Genomic DNA, 8,986 nt, shown 5'->3' with positions numbered 1-8,986 from the left:
ACCGTTACGCGTGATGGAGCCCTGCTTTCCTGGGGATGGCTGAACACCTGCCTGCCCATGGGAAGCAGTGAATGAATTCCTTGGTTTGCTTTGCTTGTGTGCATGGCTTTTGCTTTACTTATTAAACTGTCTTTATCTCAACCCACGAGTTTTCTCACTTTTCCCCTTCCGATTCTCTCCTCCATCCCACCAGAGGGAGCGAGCGAGCGGCTCTGTGGTGCTTAGTTGCCGGCTGAGGTTAAACCACAACACGGGTCTACCCATTTCCTTAATGATAACAACACTGGATTAGCTATTGCATTATCATCATTCTTACTTGGACCTGTGCTAATTATTTAAGAGCGCAGTAAGTCATATTCCAGCACTCACATCTATGTCCTGGCATTGCTTAATTTACTAGTAGAGATGTACCCAAATGAGAGGGCAGTATATCATGGAGGGAAAAAGTGGTGGCAATGAATGAGAAAAAACCCAACCCAAACAATTCACTTTGAATTGTGAAACCAGGCTTTTAACTTAATGCTGACCTTGCATACAAGAAGAAATATCACCAAAATGAATGAGTCAGAAATGTGTGCTGAAATTGCCACTGAAATGAGTAAGTCAGAAGTGTGTGCTGAAATTATTGTGTGCCAAAGACTCTGGGACTTGTAAACTTAATTACGGCAGCAGCTTCCTTACTAAAAGAGGACTGGAATGTGAAACCATTGTAAGGTGAGACTAAAATAATATTTAGTCCCACTTGTGACTACACAGGAAAGCACTTGCTTCCCAACGGTCACAGAAGTGAGTATTACATGTTATTTGTGCTAACGGTCATTCTCCCTGAAAGAGGGTCTGAAGGAAAATTGTTTGCCTGACTTCTGTTTTTGCCGAGGAAATCTTCAGTTTCTCACATGAACTGTTTCTGCTTATGCTGCTAAAGAATCAAGCTCCCTTCAAGACCTAATGCTGGTAAAGTCACAAAGTTGGTGGAAGTTAAATGAACTGTATTTCACGGTAATAAGAAAGAAGGAAAATTGCAATGAATTGCTCAGTGAAGAATGAGTAATTTAATGATTGATACAGCAAAAGCAGATATTAAAAAAAAAAAATCTTGGAAGACACCCTTACTTCTTATCAAAAGCAAACTTTCCAAATGCAGGGACCTTTCCCCTTGGCTATCTATTTTTGTGAATTAAGCCCTTTTCTCAGACAGTTCTTTTCCATTAGAGGGCAGGTTTCGTTTCATGTATTTATGATAAGTGCAATCATATACTATAAGCAGAATCACTAATTTAGATGAAATACACTTTTTTTTTTTTAACTTTTAGATACAACTGAGCATTTTACAGTAGAATGTATGTCAGCAAAAGATACAGATTCTAAACCAGAATAATTCTAGCGGAAACTGCGCTGCTTTCCTAATTCCTTTTGAGAACTACATATTTCAGGTTATCCTGTTTATTTTCTGGTCCTGTTAACAGTCCAATAGTTCAAAATGTTGATCAAGTTAAGACTAGTTGCATGACCAAGGACTATCCATCTATACTAAGAACATATGAAACACATGGAACCACAGAACTTTAAACAATGCTCCTTAGATAAAATTTTGGGGAAAGAGAGATGTGAAAAGCTAACCATTAAATATATCTGGTACCCAAATGCCAAATTTCAATTAAGGTCTCCGCTATGTTCTAGACCATTATACAAATAGAATACGTACATCCTCCTACAGCTTTTTCTCGTGTGAGTCACTGGGCTGAAGTTACTCCTTCTGCATACGTGGGAGAGGCAGGATGGAATCTGGTTTTCTGAAAGAAGTCACTAAGGAGATGGATGTCCAGGAAGGGAAAAAATGAGCCTGTTATTTTATTTCAGTTTTGCGCTGGCAGGAAGCAGGGCAGTGAACTTGAGGAAGCTATTGGTACATCCAGGAGACTTCGCCAAGGCAGCTGGAATAAACATCTTCAAACTTTCAAAGCTTGGCTGAAAATGAATTGAAACACAAAATTAAGCATAAGTGGGAAATGAGAACCTGCAGCATTTCCTTTTGGAATAATTTTTCATCAATATTTCTTTTCTCTGTAATTGTTTCCTCTTTGTTGCCATTTACTCCACAGCAGCATACAAAACCTTTGACCACACATACAAAATCCTTAGCTCTTTCAAGGAGGTTTCTCACTGAACTTGCAAGGTGTTTTGAAGCTTTCTTCCTTTATACTACAGCTCACAATGAGAATTGGGTTAATTATGTAGCAGAAGTTAGACTTGAAGTTAAGTCTTGCATTATGAGACTCAGCCCGCATGTTTTTATTTTCTGTTAGAATTCTTAAAACTCACATTTGCTACTTGCTCTTATCAAGTGTGTTGTTACTCCTACTTGATCGGCCACCATTGCTCAAAGGAAGAAGAAGAAAAAAAGATAAAGAAGTCCCCTCCTTCCCTGGCATTTCCTAGATTCAAGGGTGAGAATTGCCTCTCCTGGGTATGGAAAAGAATATAAACTGCAGCTGGAAATCTGGAGCTGAGATTTCTGTGCTACCATTGGTATAAACATATTTTTGACCTCACTGCAGTCAATGCATCTTCTTACGCTAGAAAGTATTCATGAGAGTTTCCATATGGAGACCCAGACATTGTCATCTTTAATGAAGGTATCTAGGCCACATGAATATCTTGATCCATGACGTGGAGGGTATCTGCATCCCAATGTACACCAACTGCTGTCTAACATTTTCCCACCCTTATCATAGACTCCTTCTTTGGTTTCACTCCACAAGTCGTCCCACGTAGGTAAAGCACCTACCATGCTGAAGCGTGGTTCTGCAAGAGTACTTTTGGCCTGGTATTTGAACGAATAATTTCAAAAACTTTCCATTTGCATAAATTAATTGGGATTTTTTTAAAGCATCACCTTTACCCGAGTCACAAATAAAATGCTTAAAACTTACTGCATAATCCGTTCTCACAAGCATTAGGGCAATCACCACAGGGTTCTCCTTTTTTGTAGGGTGTCTGAATTGAACTCTGTAGATTCCCCCTGAAACATCAACATCACCAACATAAGCTATAAAGTTACTATAACATATCTGAGAATAAAACTTAATTATATGGCTGCATACATATGTAAATTTACACTCAGTCTTTGGTTATATGTCAACCAATTTTTATATATGTGTTGGGTTTATCTGGAAAGGTTTCAGTAGTGGGGCGGTGGGGGGGTGGAATTTGCAGGGGTGGCTTCTGTGAGAAGACACCAGAAGCTGCCCTGATTTCAGACAGAGCCAATGCCACTGCTGCTCAAAGCTGAATGGCTGCATACATATGTAAATTTACACTCAGTCTTTGGTTATATGTCAACCAATTTTTATATATGTGTTGGGTTTATCTGGAAAGGTTTCAGTAGTGGGGCGGTGGGGGGGTGGAATTTGCAGGGGTGGCTTCTGTGAGAAGACACCAGAAGCTGCCCTGATTTCAGACAGAGCCAATGCCACTGCTGCTCAAAGCTGAGCCAATCAGCGACAGCGGTAGCACCTCTGGATAACATATTTAAGAAAGGGTAAAAACTGCTGTGCAACAGCAACCAGAAGAGAGAGTGAGAACCATGTGAGAGGAACAACTCTGCAGACACCAAGGTCAGGGAAGAAGGAGGGGGAGGAGGTGCTCCAGGCACCGGAGCAGAGATTCCCCTGCAGCCCGTGGGGAAGACCACGAAGCAAGATTTCAAGTAGAATGTGAAAAATATTTATTTGTGATTTACTATTATGAAAATTAGGATTTTTAGGCAAATGAAATTTAATCTGAAAATCAGTGTTACTGATTATTACACTTTTATGTGTTTTGTGCTTTTCCTTGTTTGACAATTCTTTTGATGAGTATTTGTCTTTTCATATTCCTAATACACTCCTCAAACCTGTTCCTCCGCTATGGCTGATGTGCCCTATTACAAATTTCACCATCTCCCGACTAATTTTGATCATGTAATAAGAACTTCCAGAATCAGAATCAATACGTACGTGGGGCAGTACTGGCAGACATAAAAGTATTTGTATTTACTGTTGGGGCAGAAAGCGACAGCACATCCAATTTGATAAGAATTGTGCCAAACCATCTATAGGTATAAGAATAAAAATAATGGGAGAATGAAAAATATACATTTGAAAATCATTTAAGTACAATATGCATTACAGAAACATTTGCAACCAAGTTAAGTCACTTTATTTACCCTTTATAATCAAATATAAGTTTCACCTTGCTGAAAAAAACATTGTTTTTCCCTGCTTTCACCCCTGAACCAAAGAACATTTAGGATACAATGATAATAATTTATCACACATATATACAAAACATTTGAGTTAAACTATCTCAATTATACATGTTTTCATTCAGTTGAAACTGTTGGAGAAGATGTAGGAATCATGATGTAAAATTTTGTATCCCGTGTTTCGTGCAGGCAAAGAGAGGAGGTTATCATAAACCATTGTCCAACTGGAAACTCTCTGAGTCAATGAAACTCTGTAGACTATAACAAACTTATTTATATTTCCTTCCTGATACTTTAATAACCCTATTCTTCCAGTGTCTGAGCAATTTTCAGGTGTTAAACAAACAAATAAGTTTCTTCCCTTTGCTTCTTTCTGAAGTTTTGAAATACCAGTATCTTTACTCTTTGCTCCATGAAGACACTTAGCCTATTATTTTAATTTTAATTCTGTTACTTTGAAAGCTTTCATCTCGTTTTGTCAGAATAACTCTCATGTCTCCATTGTACTTATTCTCTTTAAAGATAATGAGAGGGTAAAAGTTGCTTAGCTAACATATAGATATTTATTTATTCAGCCTGAAATATAAAAAAATCGCATCTACCTGAGTGTAATGGCCAATCACAGCACCTTCTGTTTTTGCTCCAGTTCCGTATTTGAAATCTTTCTCCTCATTGTACCAGGCCTGAATAACATCTGACCATGAGAAAGGGGCGGATGACATGAAGAGATTTTCACCACATTGTACAGCTGAAAAAAGAAAGGTACTGAGAAATGCATAAAAGAGACACGTGTGAGAAAAAGACAGCAAAAGGTGGTATGATTCCCATGGAAGTTCTCATCCCAGGTGGGACAGCAAGGTGGGTTTTTTTTCCAGTTCAGTGACATCACCCTTTGTCAATACTGAAGTTGTCACTTGACCAGTTTGCAGCATGGCCAGCCTGTTTGGCTGGTAGTTTGCTTGTTGACAGACCTTATGCATGTCTGTAGATACACCTGCACATGTGCACCACAGATTCATGACTGTAATTCTGCTATTAGAAAGTTAGCAACCTAGTCATTATTCAGGTCACAGCTCAGTAATCTTGGGAAGATCCCAATAATTCAAAGCTTACTTCTGGTGCACAAGAAGGTGTCTACACTGTTTTCACCTACTGTTTTTATTCAGGTCCAACCTTACTGCGTACGCATTAGTTTTCATCTGGAATTCACCTTAGCAAGAACCAGAGGATTTGTTTTTTAGGCAAAAAGTATGGGGACTGAAGGACAGTCCACATCTTACACACAGTATAGACAGAAGTCTGTCAACACCACATTGGGCACTGATCACGGCTATTGTTAACATAGTATAGCTGTAACTTCAATAGCCAATGACTGAAGTGTTTATATGAGCCTCCAAGATAGTTACAGGTTGCAAGTTGCCAGGGGATTTAAAAACTATGAGTCTTGTCTTAGAAATTACGCTTAGCACCACCAGCCGGTTTTGGACCTTCACCCTTTGCACCTTCCTTCCCAGACAGTTTCATCCAGCACATGCAAGCTGGTTTTTGCAGTAAACTGGGTCTAGATTCTCTTCTTTCTGATGGATATTTTGACAGAATATGCTTTCTCACTATGATTTTTTTCACCTACTGAAGAAAATGGGATATACCTATGTAAAACTGATGCAATTGGGATGAGATTCTCACTTACTGGGCAGGTTTATATGTAGAATTTTGCCTTTGCCCCATGCACAAACAAAATAACATTGAATATAAATGACATCTCAAAAAACCAAAAAACAAAACAACCCACAAACAAAAACCAAACTGGTCACATCAATAACATGATTGACATTATTCAGTTAGCACTCATGCTTCACTTACTGGTTCTCCGTACGTTAGCAGGACTGTGACTTAAAGTACATTGATTGGCCCATTTTTGGGCATTCTTTGCAGCCGGAGGACACCATTCCTTAATAAAAGAAGAAAATATTAGTAATTCAGACATGTACCAATTAATAACCCCTCATGAAGGAACAACATTTGGAAATTACACTTCAAATCAGAAAAAATCATATATAAAATCCTTTTCTTCCCCTTTTTTGGGGGGCAGGGGGACTAGGAACAAAGTTACTATACACCCAGGAGAAGAATAGAAACTGTGAAGACTGATGAAGACTGCATCAGAAAGAAATGAACAATGCTGTGGCTCCTCCTTTTCCTTCTCTTTTTCCTCCAAAAGAAAGAGACATTATTGTTCATACACCACAGTATTTTCCAGACTTGTTTTTCCACCTGCCCAGCTTTATATTTCTCTTGATGCTGGCCATGCCCAATCCTTAGGAAAGGTCCGAAGGGTGAATTTGTGCCTAAATAATATAATATGACCTTGTATACAGTCCTATATCTCTCATAGGGTCCGTTACTCATTCCAAACAGATTTACAGCACAAAACTTACCATCTTCAACATGTTGCTGGCAGTTGGGTTTACTCCTCTCCTGAGGGTATTATGTCTGTCAACAATCAGCTTCTGCTGACCCGCTTTGCTAGTTGACAGAGCATCAAAACCTTCAGGTTCCTAAATTGAAAGAACATGTTATATTTCTTTTTTATTTGAATGTAACTAAATCCTGAATCATCTCTAGGAAATATTAAAATACCAGAATACTGATATCAACCAAGGAGATGATCCCTGCGATGGAGAAGGTACTGTGATACACTCTGTCTCCGAAGTATCTCTAGGGGTGCTTCCATGTGGAATAGCACTTTAAGTGGTTCCACAGCGTAGAGCTTAGCAGTAATAACACTGGTTCCTGTGTCATATCTGCCAACCCTCTGTGGATGGCTGAGCTATCCTGGAACATCTCACGTGCCTGTAGACTCTTAAATTTAAGCAACTGAGTCAGACTTAATTTACTATTATTATAATTTCCTTCATGAGGTTTTGAGGAAACAGGATCTAAAAATCAGCTGAAGACATGAATGTGCTTATGATGTGTTCCCCTTCTTCAGTATTTTAAACATGCCTATCAATGTTTTTTCATTGAAGAAACCTGTTGTTTAATTACAGGATCGTCACAGACCTCCCGCAGTACTTCATCAGGACATCCCACTGAACAAAAAAGTGTGTCTGTGTTTTTCATGCCAGAGATTTTCTTCCTCTCCTGCCATAACTGATAGCATTTCTCAAACTTTTCATGTGTTTTTTAATTAAAAAATAAGCATGTGAAGAGCTCAGCCTCCTCTGAGGTTGTACTTTTCATGTGTTTTTTAATTAAAAAATAGGCATGTGAAGAGCTCAGCCTCCTCTTTACAACCATTCTCACTAGTCTTCTAGACGGTAGCATGGAGAGCAGAAATTGAAGAATTAGGGGAAATGTAATCAAGCCTTCAGTCACATTAGTGTTTCTGAAGCAGAAGTAGCAAACTTCAAACTTCAGACTAGGTATGGGTTGGGAGGAACCACTCTAAGCGTGCATTGGGTATGTTAATTTGTTTAGCTATTTGAGGGAAATGAGTGATACACGTTGAGAGGATGGGACTGTGAGCAGAGGGAGAGGCGCATAGCTCGGGACCTGTAGGACAAGAAAGGGAGAGAGTTAGGCAATTGCTGCTTGTAAAAGTGTGGGGAATTAACAGGAAGAGGGCTGGATCTTTGGGAGATCCAGATTACTGGATCTGTACATGGGAGCTTCTGGAAAATATAGTTATCTGTGACCCAACTCATAAGTAACAGTGAGCCTACAGATGGTTTAGTGTGCAAGTGTGGAACCAGTCTACTGCTTTGAAATTAAACAGACTGCAAGGATAAATGCTTTCCAGATCCTAGATACCTAATCAGACTCTTTCTGCATATGATCAGTGTGCATAGGAAAAGCTGTATTCAGTCAGACCACGAGTGCCTTGGGTCCCATCCAGATTTTCTGAGTACAAAGTGTGGATCCTACCTCTCCAGTGGACAGAGGCAGCACAGCTGCGAGACACACGAACACCACTGGCAGAATCATCTCTGGAAAGGGGAGAATGACGATTTAATTTATTTTTTATGGAGCTTTCATTTCTCTGAATACATAATTCATCTTCTGTGTATTTCCTGGTTTTTTCTCAAGTAGCAAGGCAATGTTTTCTTTCTCTCCTCCCTCTCTCTTCCTCCCATTTTTAGAAGTAAAAAAATAAAATTCATTCCCCCTCTGCATTTCCAAATTCCTATGAATCAACTGCTTTGTACATCTCTTACTTCCAGCTGTAATCCTGGCCAAATACCTTCACCTGAATTCGCAGTACAGGAGGACATTCATGCTGCCTTTCCTGTAGGAAGCCTTGGGCTCATTGCCACGCTGTGGAATGGCTGAGGTGGGATGCTGCTTTTAGCTGGATTCTGTGTCTGCGTTAGTCCGAAACTTTCCCTACTCCCCATCACCTGCGTTGAATGGACTGCATTGGTTGAAAAGGGTGTTAGACACTCAGCCCATGTGCAGACCTGTACGCACAGGTATCCGAGTCTGGATTCAAACGCCTTACTTAATGGCCAGCACTGCGAAGCCTTGCATGCGAGCTGGAGCAGAATTGGCTGGACCAGAAACGGACCAGCACCGGCTTCCTGGGGAAGACTTGTTTCAGAAATCTTTTTTTGTTTTTATTTTTTTAAAGACAACTCTTGATTTTATTACAGGTAGTGTGGAATGGCAGCAGAAATGAGAGCCTTCTCTAATTGAAGAAGCAACCACCAGGCTCTGTGCTCCAAGAGTCTACTTGCTTAG

General features: G+C 39.7%; 1 protein-coding gene across 1 annotated transcript; it reads right to left on the bottom strand.

Annotated features, from left to right (window-relative positions):
- Positions 1-1,957: 1,957 nt before the first annotated feature.
- On the bottom strand, positions 1,958-8,233 carry LOC103906937 (cysteine-rich venom protein piscivorin-like). The gene is made up of 8 exons (XM_019474563.1): positions 8,174-8,233; positions 7,751-7,801; positions 6,685-6,804; positions 6,110-6,197; positions 4,849-4,994; positions 3,999-4,093; positions 2,934-3,022; positions 1,958-1,968 (listed from the first exon to the last, which is right to left on the bottom strand). The coding sequence occupies exons 1-8, from the start codon at positions 8,231-8,233 to the stop codon at positions 1,958-1,960; spliced, it is 660 nt and encodes a 219-aa protein (XP_019330108.1).
- Positions 8,234-8,986: the final 753 nt, after the last annotated feature.

This window comes from Aptenodytes forsteri, unplaced genomic scaffold (assembly GCF_000699145.1).
Source record: "Aptenodytes forsteri isolate BGI_AS27 unplaced genomic scaffold, ASM69914v1 Scaffold57, whole genome shotgun sequence".
Taxonomy (NCBI): domain Eukaryota; kingdom Metazoa; phylum Chordata; class Aves; order Sphenisciformes; family Spheniscidae; genus Aptenodytes; species Aptenodytes forsteri.
Note: the sequence above shows the minus strand (reverse complement) of the source record. Positions and strands in the feature narration are given on the sequence as shown.

What these genes read in the sequence shown, in the direction of transcription:
- LOC103906937 (XM_019474563.1), bottom strand. Translation starts at nt 8,233, where the DNA reads ATGATTCTGCCAGTGGTGTTCGTGTGTCTCGCAGCTGTGCTGCCTCTG. An exon ending in TGCCTCTGTCCACTGGAGAG is followed by an intron (nt 7,802 to 8,173) that starts GTAGGATCCACA and finishes CTTGTCCTACAG; the next exon opens with GTCCCGAGCTATGCGCCTCT. An exon ending in CCAGCAACATGTTGAAGATG is followed by an intron (nt 6,198 to 6,684) that starts GTAAGTTTTGTG and finishes TCTTTTATTAAG; the next exon opens with GAATGGTGTCCTCCGGCTGC.